This window comes from Zootoca vivipara, chromosome 17, assembly GCF_963506605.1.
Source record: "Zootoca vivipara chromosome 17, rZooViv1.1, whole genome shotgun sequence".
Lineage (NCBI taxonomy): Eukaryota > Metazoa > Chordata > Lepidosauria > Squamata > Lacertidae > Zootoca > Zootoca vivipara.
Genome location: NC_083292.1, coordinates 14,659,691 through 14,678,514, shown reverse-complemented (window position 1 = coordinate 14,678,514; position 18,824 = coordinate 14,659,691). Strand labels below are relative to the sequence as shown.

The 18,824-nt window shown below is 42.5% G+C and overlaps 1 protein-coding gene across 1 annotated transcript; it reads left to right on the top strand.

The window, feature by feature from the left end:
- Window positions 1-738: 738 nt before the first annotated feature.
- LOC132591369 (uncharacterized) lies at window positions 739-11,694 on the top strand. Its single transcript, XM_060269809.1, has 3 exons — window positions 739-1,047; window positions 11,028-11,231; window positions 11,378-11,694. Exons 1-3 carry the CDS (start codon window positions 777-779, stop codon window positions 11,692-11,694), a joined length of 792 nt encoding a protein of 263 aa, XP_060125792.1. The 5' UTR covers window positions 739-776.
- The last annotated feature ends 7,130 nt before the right edge of the window (window positions 11,695-18,824 follow it).

Here is an 18,824-nt window from a genome sequence, read left to right as displayed (position 1 = left end):
GATTTCTGGCACCCAGATGAATTGATTGCCATGAATTATCTTGCTCTTGCCTTATGTTCATCCCGGGCAAAACAAGAGTCATTCTCCATACTTTTTTCGGCACCTCCTTAATACAAATCATTTACCTTGCATTTAGTTTTGTTACTGCACATTTTCATTATCAGTAGAGGCATGCAGTTCTAGAAGAGCCAATGAGTACAGGAATGGATTTGCATGAATTTCCAGCACTGGGGGATTTAAGAAAGGGAAGGGGGAGGTCTCGGCCAGTTCCCTGTTAGCTCCTGGAAGCCCCACTGTTTTGGAGAATTCATCATGGCCTGGGCTCTGCTTTTCTTGGGTCTTTTCAATTGCTATTCAGGTAAGGGGGGAGTAATTTCTGCATGTGTAAGAGACAAAGCAAATATTATTTTTGATATTTTACAAAGAAATATATCACTTCTCTAATACAGGAGAGTAAAAGAATGAAGGATAATGCTGTCCCTTTTTTCAGTTTATAAAGGCGTCACTTCACAGCCACTCTCAAAGTCTGTGTCCCCAAATTAGTGGAGCGATTTCACTGGTATCAAGAGAAACCTGTACAGGCTCCTCGCTTTGTGCTCTATGAGACCAGCGATATTTTGGTCCATTTATCATGGACCAAAAGAAGAAGAAGAAGCAAAAGCTGACTTCTATGATATTAGAAAATGCAGAAAATGATTCATGGGTTTATCTTTTTTCTTCCTTCTTGCAAAGGTGTCCTTTCACAGCAAACGTTGACTCAGCCTGCCTCACAATCGATGTCCTTGGGGCAAAGCGTTAAATTCTCCTGCTCGAAAAGTAGTGGTGGAAGCTGGAGCAACTTTTATTGGTATCAACAGAAACCTGGACAGGCTCCTCGCTTTGTGCTCTATCACATCAGCGACAGGGGAGAAGGGATTCCAGATTGGTTCACTGGTTCTGTCTCTGGGAACACTGGCTATTTAACCATCTCCAACACCCAGGCTGAAGATGAGGCCGTTTATTATTGTTGTGCCTGGGAGCGCACTGGCAGTGATAAGTTCCACGGTGGTACAATCTAATGGGGAACTGAGACAAAAACCTATGCGCTTCTTCCCTTCCCCAGAGTGAAGAATCATTGCAGGGCATCATTGCAGGGCAACTCCATTTCCATTGTGCCCTCCATTTCCTTTTGAAATGGAGGGAAAGAGGACACACCATCCTGGTAATGGAAAAACAAACAAAAACCTTTCTGGAATATTTGAGGGGGTAGCCCCCACTGAGTTGATGGGCGTTGCCATTCATATGGTCTTGTGATCGATTATGTCAGTTGGCTTACCTGCCCTTTCCTCGACCCCATTCTATTCATGTTGGCTCCTCTGTGCTATATGGCTTTATGTATGATTGTTGCAAACCACATATTTTGTTAAGAATATATATATTTGGGACCCGGGTGGCGCTGTGGGTTAAACCACTGAGCCTAGGGCTTGCCGATCAGAAGGTCGGCAGTACGAATCCCCACGACGGGGTGAGCTCCCGTTGCTCGGTCCCAGCTCCTGCCAACCTAGCAGTTCGAAAGCACGTCAAAGTGCAAGTAGATAAATAGGAACCGCTACAGCGGGAAGGTAAACGGTGTTTCCGTGCGCTGCTCTGGTTTGCCAGAAGCGGCTTTGTCAAGCTGGCCACATGACCTGGAAGCTGTACGCCGGCTCCCTTGGCCAATAACGTGAGATGAGCGCCGCAACCCCAGAGTCGGTCACGACTGGACCTAATAGTCAGGGGTCCCTTTACCTTTACCTTTAAATAGGTTTGCATTTTTTTTAATTCTATTGAGACTATAATGGCCAGTTGTTTCTGCCCAACATTGTATCATTCACTTTGTTCAGAACTGAGAAAAAGCCCTTTCTTTATGGGAATCTGCCTTATAGCAGCTCCAACTATTTCTCCATTCAAGGCAATTCCATAGCTGCCAAGTTATCCCTTATTTTAAGGGATTTCCCCTTATGCTGAATAGGCTTCCTCGCGAGAAAAGGGAAAACTTGGCAGCTATGCAATTCCAGCTTGCCATTGTTTTCAGGTGAGATTCAGTCACGTACCAGCAAATTGAAGCTGCACAATTCAGGTTGATTTCGAGGAAGCCAGCTCCTACTCAAAATTCGACTTTGCCCAGAAGGAAATTGATAGGGGAATGCACTAGAATATATAGGGCAACATTTGCTGGACACGCCAACTAACCTCATCACAAACATCAAAACCAAGGTTTAATGACATTTTAATCCAGTATTGTTATTCTGACTGCAGAGTCTCAGGTGCAAATCTTTGAAGTCTCTCAGCCTCACTCACCTCACAGAGTGTTTGTTGTGGGGGAGGAAGGGGAAAAGGAGATTGTTAGCCGCTTTGAGACTCCTTAGGGTAGTGATAAAGCGGGATATCAAATCCAAACTTCTTCTTTGTTGTCATGTGCTGCTTGATTTTTAAAAAAAATAAATTTGAGATGCAGGGGTGGCATCCTCAGCATCCACACATCACCCCTCATCCCTTGAACTACAGTCCCAACCATGCTTCCTTGTGGTAAATTGACCTAGTGTCGCCTCAAGTTCACAAGACAAGAACCTTCCTCAATTTGAAAAGCAGACGTCTCCTTTATCCAAATCAGTGCCATTGTGTTTTGCTTATTGCATCATTTATTCCAGACAAGGCTTTCTAACAGAGCCAGTGAGCACCGCCTGGATTTGCATGAAAGGATCCTTCCCCAGCTCCAGGAAGTTTTAACAAAGGAAAGACTCAGGACCCCAACAGTTGCCTGTTAACCTTCAGAAAGTCACCTTGCTTTAGAGAGCTCACCATGGCCTGGACTCTGTTTTTCCTGGCTCTTCTGAGTTACTGTTTAGGTAAACATAAAAAGAAGTAATCTTAAGTTGGCCTAAATGAGGGTGGGGGGTGGGAAGCATATCTGTAATGTTTATTTATGTAGTGCCTTAAAGTTCAGGTGATATTTGAGAACAGAAAGGATTAAGAATCATACATTTCTTTTTCTCTTTTTTTACGAAGGTGTCGTTTCACAGCCAGCATTGACTCAGCCAGGATCCCAGTCTGTGTCCCTGGGTCAAACTGCGACCCTCTCCTGCTCTAAGAATAAGGGGAGCTGGCAGACCTTTGGCTGGTGTCAACAGAAACCTGGCCAGGCTCCTAGTTTTCTGTGGTATGGCCCCAGCACCAGGGGAGACGGGGTCCCAGATCGGTTCACCGCTTCTCCCTCTGAGGATACCGGCTATCTAACCATATCCAACATCCAAGCTGAAGACGAGGCAGTTTATCACTGTTTTGCATGGGAAGGCACCGGTAGTGCGAAGTTCCACTGTGGTACCATCTGATGGGGAACTAAGACAAAAAGCTTCTCTCGCCTTCCCCATAAAGCAAAGAAACCAGAATTAGGCAAGAGCTGAGTTTGCTCCAAATGAACTTCATTTCTTTTTGGCAAGAATATCAAGTTACAGTGGTACCTCGCTAGACGAATGCCTCACAAGACGAAAAACTCGCAAGACGAAAGCTTTTTGAGATTTCAATGGAGACTCGCAAGACGAAGTTTCCTATGGCGCGCTTCTCAAGATGAAGGAAAATATCTAGAACAACATAAAATACCTGACATAAGAGAGGAGAAACTACAAAAATTAAACAACCCAATATTGGAAACTGAAATAATGAGAGCAATACAGAAATTAAAAACAGGTAAATCACTGGGCCCCGATGGTCTACCATCAGAATATTACAAAAAACTGGCAGAAATATTGATAACACCGCTCAAGGAAATTATGAATAAAATCTTAGAAAGTGGCACCATGCCTGACTCTTGGTCAGAGGCGTATATTACTCTTATCCCCAAGCAAGGAGGAGATTTGGAACTGATGTCAAACTTCAGACCAATCTCGCTTCTTAACTGCGATTACAAAATTTTTGCAAATATACTTGCCAACAGATTAAAGGAGGCCTTACAGGAGGTTATACACCCAGATCAAGCAGGGTTCCTTCCAGGAAGATTAATAACAGACAACACAAGAAACATCGTGGACATAATAGAATTTCTGGAAGTTAACAACGAAAGAGAAGCAGCATTATTACTCCTGGATGCAGAAAAGGCATTTGATAATGTCTCGTGGCAGTACATAAAGAAACAACTAGAAATAATGAACATCGGGGAAAAGTTTAGAAAGGGAATAGGAGCCATATATAGTAAACAATCAGCGAGATTACTGGTTAATGGTAATGTGACAGAGAAAATCAAAATTGGTAAAGGAACAAGGCAGGGCTGTCCAGTATCACCCTTACTCTTTATTCTAGCGTTAGAGCCCCTTCTACAGGAAATTAGAAATAAAGAAACTATAAAAGGAATAAGAGTCGGGGAAAGGGTGTACAAGCTAAAAGCGTTTGCCGACGACCTGATCGTAACAACTCAGGACCCCCAACAGAGTATACCAGCGGTGATGGAAACAGTTGTAAATTTTGGAAAACTAATGGGAATGAAAATAAATCTTCAAAAAACAAAAATGATAACCAAAAACTTAAGACAGGAAGAGAAAAAGAAACTACAGGAAAAAACAGGATTAGAAATAACAAACAAAGGAAAATATCTAGGAATTTGGATATAAAATAATAACTTAAATTTATATGAAGACAATTATAACCGAATATGGAAGGAGATAAAAAGAAATATGGAAATGTGGAACAAACTGCACTTATCGCTATGGGGGAGAATATCGGCAGTTAAGATGAACATCTTGCCAAAAATGATGTTCTTATTTTAAGCCATCCCAATATTAGGAGGATCTAAATGCTTCAAAGAGTGGAAAAGGGAGATAGCAAGATTTGTGTGGAATGGCAAGAAAGAACAGATATTTTAGATCTTGAAGGTCACGATGCGAGGTTTGGATGGCACTCCTATCTAATATACGGGAAAATCAAAGCACACAGGGTTTTTGTAAATCATATAGTAAGGAAATCTTTGTTTAATATTTGGACCAAATACAAAGGAATATTAGAACCAAAAATTCCACTCTGGACATCACCGCTAGAAGCAATAGCGGTGAAAAGAAGAAATATGAGAAATGATTGGCCAACATATAGAGATGTATTAGAAATCAAAGAAGGAAAATTAGTGTTGAAAGAGCACGAGGAAATCAAAAAATATTTAATGGATTGGTTTCAATATTTTCAATTAAATCAAAAATTTAAAATGGACATAAAGGAAGGATTGGCAACTGAAACGTCAAAATTTGAAACAAATTTAATCAGGATTAAAAAGAAGAATATTTCCTTGGTATATGATTACCTCCTGGAGTGGGAAACAAAGGAGGAGCAGACTAAAGCTGTGATGATTAAGTGGGCCCAAGACATCGGCCACAACATACAAATAGAACAATGGGAGAAAATGTGGGCTGATAATATGAAATTCACAGCATGCTATAGTCTGCAGGAGAACAATATGAAAGTATTCTATAGGTGGCACTTTACTCCCAAAAAACTTGCAAAAATGTATGGAGGACCAAGTCCCCAATGCTGGCGTTGTAAAAAAGAAATTGGAACATATTACCACATGTGGTGGACCTGCCAGGAAATTAAAAGATATTGGAATAATATATATGAAGAAATCAAAAAACTATTTAAACAACCAATAAAAAAAAGGCCGGAAATATTCTTATTAAACATACTACCACCAGAAACTCCAAAAGAAACAAAATTCTTACTGCTGTATGCATTAACTGCGGCCAGGGTACTAGTGGCAAGAAAGTGGAAGAGTGAGATCCTACCCACTGTATTGGAATGGCAAACACTCATGCTAGAATACGTACAACTGGCTAAACGTACTGACTCAGTAAGAGAATCATCAACACAAAAAGTATCCAAAGAGTGGAACGTCTACAAAAAATATCTAAAAGTGTATTATCCTAATAATTCCGTATTGGCAGATATAGAATAACGTTTGTGATATTAAAATGAGATTAAGGAAAAATAGAGAAGAAAGGAAGAAAACTATAACGAAGACCCGAGGAAACAAAGAATTTGAAATTGTAACATTGGAAGGACGGGAAGTGTCTAAGAGGGAAGAAATAGGATGTAACATAAAGATGGTATACGGTTCACATTGCGAAGAAGAATTTATTTTGAATTATGCATTTAGTTTTTTTGTACTTATCTTTTTTGTATGAGATACGATGAGGAGAAAATTATCGTTGTATTTATATCATGCATATGTTCTACTTTGTATTATTTTAAACAATAAAGTCTTACATTAAAAAAAAAAGATGAATTTTTTTCGTCCCATAGGGTGCCTCGCAAGACAAATATTTTTCCCCCCGGCTTGTGAGGCAGGCACCCTATGGAAAACCGCACTTCAATGCGTTCCTATGGGAGCCGCTTCACAAAACGATTTTTATGCTATATGAAGCGACTCGCGGAACGAATTAAATTCGTCTTGCGAGGCACCACTGTATTTAAATAGATGGATGCTTTTAGACAAATGACCTCACATACAATATCTGACACATCCCACCATTAAGCAGAGGCAGGGCCGTCTTACCCATAGGCGCTAGGGGTGAGGGGCACCCGGGCACCAGGCTCTCAGGGGCTCCATGGTGAAAGTCCGGGGCCTGAGAGTTGAGTCCGGGGAAGAGCCCACCCACCGGTTGGAGCGCCGCAGTGGGCTCTTCTGCTGCGGGCCGCTCTGTGCCACGAGTTCAGGGGCGACTGAGCGAGCGAGATGCTGAGGCAGCCGGCCGACCAGCTCTGCCCTCCTGCGCACCTGGGACTCGGCAACCTGAAGCGGGGGATGCTGGGCAGATCTTTGCACCCCGGAGACACATATGCTTAAGACAGCCCTGAGCAGAGGTCCACAATTTTGGGATGACCTTGTCAAAACTGTAATTACCGTGTTTCCCCCTTTTTAAGACACCATCTTATTCTTTTTTTTACTCAAAAAAACACACGGTGTCTTATTTTCAGGGAATGTCTTGTACCTTAAGGCCTCCTCGGAGGGGCCAGGCAGCTGGCTGGGGTGCTGCTGGGCGCTCTGTGCGGCGCTGCAGCAGCAGCTGGTTCCAGGCATCAAGGCAGCAGGCCGCTGGCTCAGTGCTTCGTCCGGCGCTGTGGAGCGCTCCTCTCTGCAGCTGCCGGTTCCGGTCCGGTGGCAGGGCGGCAGGCAAAAAAAACCCAAAACCAAAGAGGCCAGGCCGCTGCGCTCTGCCCAGCGCTGCAGGGCGCTCCGAGCGCTTGGCGCTGCGGAGCGCTCCTCTTTGCAGCTGCCGGTTCCGGTGGCGGGGCGGCAGGCAAAAAAGAAAAGAAAAAGGCCAGGCCGCTGCGCTCCGCCTGGCGCTGCGGAGCGCTCCGCTCTGCAGCTGCCAGTTCCGGTAGCGGGGCGGCAGGCCGCCTCGGGCAGGCAAAAAAAGAGAGGCCAGGTTGCTGGCTCGGGCGCGCGGAGCACCCCGAGCCTCTGAGAGCCAGCAGGACGAGGAGGAGGCTTGCCGGGTCGTCGCCCAGCAGCGCGCGCGGAGCGCCCCGAGCCTCTGGGATTGTTGTTGCTGCTGCTGGCTGCCGGAGGCTCGGGGCGCTCCGCGCGCGCTGCTGGGCGACGACCCGGCAAGCCTCCTCCTCATCCTGCTGACTCTCAGAGGCTCGGGGTGCTCCGCACGCACTGCTGGATGCCGACCTGGCAAGCCGCCTCCTGCTCTTGCCGGCTCCCAGAGGCTCGGGGCACTGCACCATGCCTCAGCCCCCACAGCACTGAGCGCGCCTCCTTCGCCTCCTCTTCCCCAGCCTGCGCTCGAGGCCATGGTGCGTGCAGCCGCCTGCTGCCCAGACTTTTTGTTCTCCGCTCCTCCGTCTCGCCCACCTTGAGCCTCACATTGTTCGCCTCTTCGCCCGCAACTCCCTCCCGAGACATGGAAAGCTGCTTCGCGCGGCAGCATCTGCTGAAAAGCAGTCGACTCTCGCCTCCCCCCCCCTCAGGAGTCCAGCGCAAGGTCCGGCACTGAGCTCTGCCTGCGGGGCCCCGAGGATCCGCGCACACCCTTGCCTCCCCCTCGACGCCCCTGCTCGGCGGCAGCCCACGCCGCTTGCCGGACACCCCTCTTCGCTGTGACTTCTTTCTCTGCTTTACTTCTTATTTCTATACTCTTGCCGCGGCCAGCGTGCTGGGTCCCGCTGGCTGGCTGGGGCACTCAGCGGTCTTGCTCCTCGGAGGTATGGCTTATTTTCGGGGTATGGCTTATATTTCCTAAACGCTTAAAATCCTGCTATGGCTTATATAATGACTACGTCTTAAAATAGGGGAAACACGGTACAAGCCCCCTGGCCTGTCAAACCAGTTCTTATGTGTGATTTATTCAGTCATCACAGTAAAGACAAAGAATTCCGGTCATTCCTCCATAATGGAGTTGCTCGCACTGAGCTACTCCTCCTCCCCCCTCTAGCAACAACACCTGTTCCTACGGCATCTGTCCTTGGACAATTGTCTCTGTGCTCTTTGTTCTTGCACCCTTAGTGAACGCCGCATTTTGGGAGAAGGGGGGGGGGTCTGTTATGCTGTCCAGTGACATGTCAGCTAGCTGCTCTGCCTTCCCTCCCCCTTCTCCTAACTCTGCATAGCTCTGCTGTTTGCCTATCTCTGAGCTCTTATCTCCCTCCAAGCCCTGCTGTAAATCAGGACTGCTGTCCTTCTCTCTGGAAGCTACAGGAGAAGGGGGAGGGGAGACCCCCCACCACTCCTCCTCCTCTTCAGTCCAGTCCCTGACACCACCATTTGAATGAGGTTTTGCAGTTCATGCAAATACAACATTCACAAGCTATCAGATACAAAATGGTCAACCTGAAAATGTTTCAAGGAGGGTGCTGCAGAAAAAACTGGGCTCCTGGAAATTCTTTGCTCAACTTCACTTCCGGCGATGTGAATTTACATTTCCACCTGACGTAGACCGCTGCAGAACTTGCACGTCTGAATTCAGCTCTGATTAATGAGTGGGGCTTTGTCCTCTCCCCACCCCAAGCACATTTTCTCAAATCTTGTAGGTAAAATGTTGGTTGTCTACTTTTGGCCTGAAAGATGGACAAACTTCCCCATATCTCATAGAATTTAACAGAAAACCCGCACACCACCTGCACCTGTGAAGCAAATGAAGCAGGACATGCTCAGGAAGGACGTATCTGCTCATGTTTCCACCGCCAACTGCCCCGTCTTCCCTACTCATTCATGCACAGAAATCAAACCATAACTTCTATGTGCACACAACAGAAGCCAGTGCAACCTCACTCTCATCCAGTTAACCCACCATTCAAGCTGCGGAAAGCTTTGTGTATTCCCACAACTGGGGGGAAAGTCCAGGCCTTTTTCTTTTGTATGTAATTTTTATTAAATTTTATGTTTTCCCATTTTAAATACTCTTTTTTACATCCTTGAAATAGCAATGACTTCCGTTCTTCTCTTTCCTTGGTTCATTTTACATATCATAAATCTATGCATATTTTTACAAAAAACTATACTATTCAGTATTCCATTTTGCATCCTTCAAAGCTTATTTACACTGTTGAATTTATCTTAATGCTGCCAGCGTTTTCAGCTGTACACGATTATTTCCCATATATCCAATAAATGTGTTCCAGTCTTCTCTAAACATATGTTCTTCTTGTTCTCTTATTCTATGTGTTTAAGTCTGCAAGTTGTGCATATTCTGTCAACTTAAGTTGCCATTCTTCTTTGGTTGGGAGTTCGCTTGTTTCCCATTTTTGGGCTAACAAAACACGGACCGCAGTAATGGCTTACATACAGTAAATAACCTTTTTTGACACCTGGGAATTTCAGTCTGAATTATCCCCAACAGAAAGGACTCTGGGTTGTTGTTTTTTTTTGGGGGGGGGAGTACTTTTAAACATTTTTTTCAATTCATTTTGGATCATTTCCCAATACTATTTTTCCCTTTTACAAGACCACCACATATGAAGGAACTTCCCCTTTACCTCTTTGCATCTCTGTGTCCAGGCCTTTCTATATGATCCTTCAGGGTATCTACAGATAATGACTTTCTTAAGACACACCCCTCTCCCCAGGCCACATCACTCATCACCTCTGCTATGTGGCCTCCATGGGTGTTTACGGCCATCTGGATTGTGTCTTTGAATTCTTACAAGAAGGAGGAGTCTCAAAGCGGCTAACATTCTCCTTTCCCTTCCTCCCCCACAACAAACACTCTGTCAGGTGGCCGGGGCTGAGAGACTTCAGAGAAGTGTGACTAGCCCAAGGTCACCCAGCAGCTGCATGTGGAGGAGTGGAGATGCGAATCCGGTTCACCAGATTACGTGTCTACCGCTCTTAACCACTACACCACACTGGCTCACACTTCTAGATTGTCAGAATTGCCAAGAGAGGGGTGTGAGAGCATAGAAACCAGCCTATGCTACAAAGGTAACATCATCAGATGTTGCTCCACCCACTTTCACCTCAGCCAGCCCCCCCCCCCATTATCCAGAAAATGATCCAGATGGGCTCTCTCTGAACTATGTCCACCACCCAGAGTACTGAAAAAAAATCACCTGTGGACTTAATGGACTAGGCAGTGGGTTTTGCTTCACTTCAAAACTGGTACATTTAGGGAACTTCCTGCTCATTCTACTGTGTTGAACCCTGGGCATCATCTGCCCTTAAGGCATATAGAGTTGTACCTCAGAAGTCAAACAGAATCCATTCCAGAAGCCCGTTTGACTTCTGAAACATTTGACTTCCAAAGCACAGCTTCTGATTGGCTGCAAGAAGCTCCTGCAGCCAATCGGAAGCCATGGAAGCCCCATCAAACATTTGGCTTCCAAAAGAACGTTCAAAAACAGGAACACTCACTTCTGGTTTTCGATCATTCAGGCGCCAGAACATTCGACTCCCAAGATGTTTGGGAGCTGAGGTATGGCTGTACTTGGTAACACTATGACCCCCTAATTTTTATCTTGGCCAGAGTAAGGACTGCCCTCAACATCATTATGCAAATTTCTCCTGTGATCATTGGCTTTTCACAGAGGGAAGCAAGTAGATAAAGAAACTCTTGCAGAACCAATGAGTGTACAACCAATCTGCGTGAAGGAGACAATTGGTATTTCTGGGGGATTTCAGAGAGGGGGAAGAAGATCCCAACTAGATCTTTTTCTAAAGGGAAGTCATACTCTAAAGAGTCTTACCATGGCCTGGCCTCTGCTTTTCCTGTCCCTTCTCAGCTACTGCACAGGTAAGAGCGTGGAGGACTCACATCACGTAGGGCAACATCAAAACTCTTTTACGATGCATCTACCAGAGGGAGATAAAGCTTCTGTGATATTTGAATGCATAGGAAATGTACCAAAGCCATGGTTCCTTTCTTTATCTTTATGACAGGTGTCACTTCACAACCCAGTTTGACTCAGCCTGCTTCCCAGTCGGTGTCTCTGGGCCAAACTGCTACACTCTCCTGCTCTAGAAATGGTGGTAGCAGGTGGGATGATATTCACTGGTATCAACAGAAACCTGGACAGCCTCCCCGTTTTCTGTGGTATGGATCCAGCACCCGGGGAGAAGGGGTCCCAGTTCGGTTCACCGGTTCTCGCTCTGGCACATTAACTATCTCTAACATCGAGGCTGCAGATGAAGCAGTTTATTTCTGTTGTGACTACGAGGGTGGCAGTAGCACGTTCCACAGTGGTATAATCAAATAGGGAACTGAGACAAAAACCTTGTCTCTTCTTTCTTACGAGGGTAGAATCCTGGATCACTCAAGAGCATAGCTGCACACGAATGAGTTTTGCCTGTTTGCGACAAGAGCGTGCATTAAAAGTGATCAAGTTATTTAGACTAAAGAATGCTATTGGAGATATGACCGTGCATTAAATATCTGACACATGTGCCAATAAGCAATGCTATAATAATAATAACAATAATAATAATAATAATAATAATAATAATAATAATAATAATATTTATATGCCACCAATCAGCCACCAAAAAAAGAATTGAAAACACAATATCTATCAATCAATCAATCAATCAATCAATCAAATCTTTATTATGGTCATAGACCAACATAAGTAGGGTGGGGTACAATCATTTAGAATCTGTAAAACATTTTGGAAAGCTAAAAAGTATTAAAACAGAAGATAAATTTAAAAGACTATAAGAATCGAAAGGACTCTGATGTGAGTGTTCATTAAATCTAGTTTGTTTTTTTTTTTTTTTTTTTTTAATAATTATTTATTAAATTTTCCAAAATAAACACATTTAAAACATTATACAAAACAAACAAATAAACAAACAAACATTCAAAAATACATACATCCCAAAAAACATGCTCCGCCGAGCTTGACTTCCCTCCCTCCCCTCAAAAGGTTTTCTAATCAGTTCTTATCTCGCAGTTCCTTTTTATCTAATCTTTAAAGTCAATTCGTAGGATTTATTTCACGCCTGCAAGTGTCTTTAAACCTTTACAGTTCGTTTCCATATAATCCACAAATTTACTCCAATCCCTTAGAAACCTTGTCTCCCTCTGGTTTCGAATCCCGCTAGTCAGTCTCGCTAGTTCTGCATATTCGATCATCTTTGTCTGCCAGTCTCCAATTGTCGGTAAGTCCTGGGTCTTCCATTTCTGGGCTAATAATGTCCTCGCCGCGGTTGTCGCGTACAAAAAAAGGGTACTGTCCTCCCTAGTTATCTCTTGGCCTATCAGTCCTAACAGAAAGGCCTCTGGTCTTTTGGGAAAGGTATACTTAAATATCTTTTTCAGTTCGTTATATATCATTTCCCAATATCCTTTAACCTTTTCACATTTCCACCACATATGATAAAAGTCCCCTTCCTTTTCATTACATTTCCAGCACATTCTATTACTCATTCTATACATTTTTGCTAATTTCACTGGAGTTAAATGCCATCTATACATCATCTTCCAGACATTCTCTTTCAAAGCAGTACATGCTGTAAATTTTATTGTTTGGTTCCATAATTTCAACCACGCATCATATTCAATATTATGCCCAAAATCCTTAGCCCATTTTATCATTACCTCTTTCGTCAACTCATCTTTAGTATACCACTCTACCAGCAGATTATACATTTTGGACAACAATTTTATTCTGCCCCCTAGCAACTCTGTTTGAAATTTGGACCTTCTCTCCTCAAAACCAATTTTTTTATCTTTCACAAATACATCATTAATTTGATGATATTGCAGCCAACTCGTCAAATATACTTTAACCTCTTCATATGGTTTCAATTTCCAACCTTGTTCCGATTGTCTTAGAAAATTTTCATATGTTGGTCTCTCGCCTTCCATATTCACTTTTTTCACTATGATCACTTCCATTGGTGAGATCCACCATGGCGTCTTGGTCTCTAACAAGGCTTTATTTCTTTCCCATACTTCAAATAACGATCTTCTTATAACATGGTTCGTAAATCCTTTATGGGTTTTTTTCTTATCATACCATAGATATGAATGCCAACCTGCTCTGTTGTCAAATCCCTCCAAGTCCAACAAGTCCGTATTTTCCAATGTTATCCATTCTTTTATCCAACAGAGACATGACGCTTCAAAGTATAATTTCAAGTCTGGCATGGAGAATCCGCCTCTTTCTGTCTTGTCTACCAATATTTTATATTTTATTCTTGGTTTCTTCCCCTGCCAAACAAATCTTTGTAAATCTTTTTGCCATTCTTTGAATTGTCTTGTCCCCTTTATGATAGGTATTGTTTGAAACAAGAATAACATTTTGGGCAATACGTTCATCTTTACAGCTGCAATTCTACCAAGGAATGACAGCTTCCTCCTATTCCATATCTCTAAATCTTTCTTTATTTCTTTCCATACCAATTCATAATTGTCATTAAACAGATTTATATTTTTGGTTGTCATCCATATTCCAAGGTATTGTACCTTTTTTACGATCGCGATACCATGTCTTTGCTGCAAATCTTCCTTCTCTTCTTTACCAAAATTTTTTATCATCATTTTCGTCTTTTGTTTATTCATTTTAAATCCTGCCAATTGTCCAAATTCTTCAATCACTTCTATCACTTCAGCAACACTTTCTTTGGGGTTCTCTAATGTTACAACTACATCATCTGCAAATGCTTTCAGTTTGAATTCTTTCGCACCTAATTTGATTCCTTTGATGGATTGTTTTTCTCTAATTCTATTTAGTAGCACTTCCAGGACCGTGATGAACAGTAACGGAGACAATGGGCAGCCCTGTCTGGTCCCCTTTGTAATTTCAAATTCATCTGTCAAAACATTATTTACTATCAATTTTGCTCTTTGTTCCGAATATATTGCTTCGATCCCATTCAGGAAACATCCCCCTACCTTCATCTTTTCAAGGTTCTTTTTCATAAAATGCCAAGATATATTATCAAAAGCTTTCTCTGCATCAATGAACATCAACGCCGCAGGTTTATCTATTCTAACCTCCAAAAATTCTATCACATCTATAATATGTCTTACATTATCTTTTAATTGTCGGTTAGGTAGAAAACCTGCTTGGTCTTTATGAATCAAATCCTTCAAAATTTCTTTCAATCTTGTTGCCATTATATCTGCAAAAAGCTTATAATCATTATTCAATAACGAAATTGGCCTATAATTTTTTACATCTAAACCATCTGAACCTTGCTTCGGTATCAGAGTTATATAAGCTTCTTTCCATGTGTTTGGGGTCTTTCCTCCTTGAAGTATATTATTCATTACTTCCACTAATACAGGGGTCAACTGTCCATTCAGTACTTTATAATATTTTGCCGATAGTCCATCCGGTCCTGGTGCTTTTCCTTGCTTCATCTTCTTTATCGCATTCAGGATTTCTTGTGCAGTTATTGAGGCATTCAATTTATTCTTCTCTTTTTCCATAATTTGTTTTAACTTATATTTCTCCAGATATTCATTTATCTTTCTAGCATCTTCTTTTCCTTTACTATAAAGACTTTTATAATAATTTTGAAAGGCCCTTCTAATTTCTTTTGGATCTTCAATTATTTCTTCCCGAACTTTAATTTTATTTATTATATTTTGATTTTGTCTTTTCCTCAATTGCCAGGCCAACCATTTCCCTGTTTTATTTGCCGATTCAAAATTCTTTTGTTTCATCTGCTTTATCTTCCACTCTATTTCCTGATTCACCAACATGGAGAATTGTGTTTGCAACATCTTTATATTGTTCTTAATTTGCTGATCGTACGGTTTGTCGATCAGCCTCTTCTCATTCTCCATGAGGTGTCTCAGAATTTCTTCTTTCTTCTTTTCTTTATTTCTCTTTAAATGACTGTTTTTTTGTATTAAATAGCCTCTCATTACTGCTTTGCTTGCGTCCCATACTATATCTATTCCAGTTTCTTTATGCAAATTCCAGTGGAAATAATCCTTCAAGATTTCTTTTGCTTTTTCAGCAGTTTCTTTATTTTCCAACACTTCTTCATTCATTCTCCATCTAAAGGAATTCTGTTCTTTCCCTCTCATTTCCAAAAATACTGGATTGTGGTCCGACAATGTTCGTGGCGTTATTTCACTTCTTGTTGTCCTGGGTACTAATTCTTTAGAAATCCACATATGATCAATTCTTCCCGAACTTTGATTTGGTTCTGAAAAAAAGGTAAATTGTTTCGTCGTCGGGTGTTTCACTCTCCATACATCTACTAGCCCCAGATTTTCCGTAAGTTCAAAGAACGATTTAGGTAATTTTCCATCATACTTCCTCTTTTTTGTTCTGTCCAATTCAGGTATCGCCACTCCATTAAAGTCACCTAACAAGATAATCTTTTGATCCATGTATTCCATTAGGTCTTCCTCCAACTTCTTAAAAAATTCTGCCTTATTTTCATTCGGTGCGTAAATTCCAACCAAAAACATTTTTTCTCCATAAAATGTTATCTGCACAACGATCACTCTTCCCTCCTCGTCCCTCGAGATCAATTTCGGATCCAATTTCTCTTTCACATAAAAGACTACTCCTCTCTTTTTATTAGCAATTGAATTTATAAACTCTTTTCCTAATCCTTTATTAATTAAAATATGACTGTGCTTCTTCGCTACATGAGTTTCTTGCAAACAAATCACATCCAAACTCCTTTTCTTCAAAATATGTTCAATCTTGTTTCTTTTCTTCTTATCATTTAGTCCATTTACATTCCATGACAACACCTTGAGTGCCATGTTCAAATTCTGTTACAAGATCTAGTTTAGTCTTGGATGGGTATTTTATTACTATCTTTATCCTCTTCCTCCTCCTCCTCTGGTTTAGATTCTTCCCCCGATTCTCCTTCTTCTTTATCTTCTTCCTCTTCTTCTCTTTTTTTCTCTTTTTTCTTCCTTGGTCTAACGTCTTCTTCTTCTTCTTCCGTCTCTGCAGCCAAAATTGCTAGACTTGGTTCCAACGGCCCCAGGAACTTCTCGTATTTCCTTAGAAATTTCCCGATGTCTGACATACTCGTCAGTATGTGTTTCTTCTCTTTGTAGTAGAACATTATTCCTTCGGGATATTCCCACTTATGTTGTACTCCGTTCTTCCTCAGTAAAGACACCATTGATTTATACGCGTCCCGTTTGCGAAGGAACCTTCCCGGTATTTCTTTAAAGACGATTATGGGTCTTCCTCCGATAATTAACTTGTTAGTAAAACTTAATCTCAGAATCTCATTCTTCATTTCCATTGAATTGAAGATCACCAAGCAGTCTCCTGGTGCTTTTCTTGCTCTGGCTTTGGCCGATTTTGCTCTGATCCTAAATGCAGTGACAATGGAGTTACTCACTTCTTCATCTGTTTTCTCCATCCATTTCGCTAGTTCTGCGGTGATTTTTGCTTTAATGTCCTCATCTTGTTCCTCTGGTATACCTCTTAATTTCAGATTTAATTGTTTTTGTTTCATTTCCATCATTGCCAAATTATCCAACATCTGTTCGTGGGCCTTATCTAATTTATCAACTTTTTCTTTCACCTTATCCGATTGTTTCTTGACATCTCTAATTTCTTTCTGATTTTTCTTCACCGCTTCATCAGTTACTTTGGATCTCACTGTTAAATCCTTTATTTTTGTTGTGAGGTCCCCCACTGCCCCTTCCACCTTTTCAAATTTTTTATCTAGATTATCCTGTACTTCCCCTAGCTTCTTTTCCATGCGTTTCTCATTTTGTCTTAATTCATCTTTGATTTTCTGCCATAAAACGTCCAGATCTTTGACTTCTTCTTGCTTTGATCCTCTTCTCTCTGATGGTGTTGCCGATCCCTTTTTCCCATCTTTACTCTCTTTTCCTGCCATTTTCCTCAAATTATATCTGAAATTATAATTTTATCCTCTGGGTGGCGCTCCTGTTTCAAATATTACAAATTTAAAGAGATGTAATACCCCAATGTCCACCAGGTGGAGCTCTGATACCAAAATTGTAAATGCATGCAATACTGGGCTAACCCCCAGATGGCGCTCTAATACACTTCCAATATACTTTCCAAATAATCATGCAATAATTTTCTGCCCACCGGGTGGAGCTAATTTTCCCTCTTCTCCCCTCTCAGTACTTTTCCATCTACCACTCAAACAATACAATACACAGATATAGTTTTGTCTATTGTTCTACTAGTTAGTTTCCCTTTCGTCTTCAGCCACTCACTGGCCTAATCCACCACGATACCTGTAAAAAAGAAGCCAAGTCCCGCAACTCTTCAGCCTCTTAATGGCCTAATCCAAAATTTTGGGGGGGAAATATAAACTTAAAACACCAAAGCCAAAGCAGGTCAGAGCCAGGTCTTCACAGGAGAAATCAGGCGTCGAAAATCCAGACAATAAAATCAATGGAGGGGGGGGATATAACACAAAAGAGAAGATAAATCCTCTTCAGCCGCTACTGGCTTAATCCACTTGGATCTTCTGCTGATCTCAAAGGGACAAAGAGATCGGGTTTCGCTGCACTCTCAAACAAAATAAAAATGCATGTATATGTATATATGCAAAGCCCACCGGCTAATACATACAGTTAAATAAGCTCTTTCCCCTCCTCAGTGTTGCTACAGTTTAAGATCTTTTCCACCTTTCACTCCCTTCAAGTTTAAACGTTGCTGCGTAGCAGACAGCCAAGTCTTTGAGCTGAAATCAGACACTTAAAGCCTGAGGCTCACAGCAGGGTCCGTTTTCCCAGCAAGGAGACAAAGTAACTCTTTAAAAGACTCCCATTCAGCTCTTAAACAAAGAAAAAAAAAACAGCTGCCTCGTTACAAGTAACAAAGGACTTTGGCATACCTCACTCAGCAGGCAGTTTCACTTTTGAGTTCTCCATTCCTGCGATTTCACAACTGCGTCATAGACACACCGCTGCTGGGACGGACTCCCTTTTTGCGCCCTCAGCCATCCAAATTCGCCAAATAACTCAGGTAATCCTTAATTTCCTTCTATACACCACGAATTTGTTCTTTTTTTTGGAAGTTCACCGCTTCACATCAGGAGCCAGAGACTGCGCTTGATGGGGCTAGTGGTCTTCTCCCTTTCGCGCCCGCAGCTCGATCCCTTCCTCGGCTCTTAACAGCGAAAAACCGGGGTGCAGGAGAGCGCGCTGGACGCCGCTGGGTGCCACGACCCACAGGGTAACCCCCCCTGTGGTTTAGGAGGATCGCAGAGCCTTTGCGATGCCTCCGTGCGCCCCCAAAAAGCTCAGGACTCCCCGAGGGGTTGTCCTGCGCTCCCTTAAGATGTCCGCAGGTCATCATCTGACGAATTTTGAGCACTGCTGTGCAGAATCTGGCAACGTTGTATGTTGTAGTACAGGGGTAGACAACCTAAGACCCTGGGGCTGGATGCGGCCCAATCACCTTCTAAA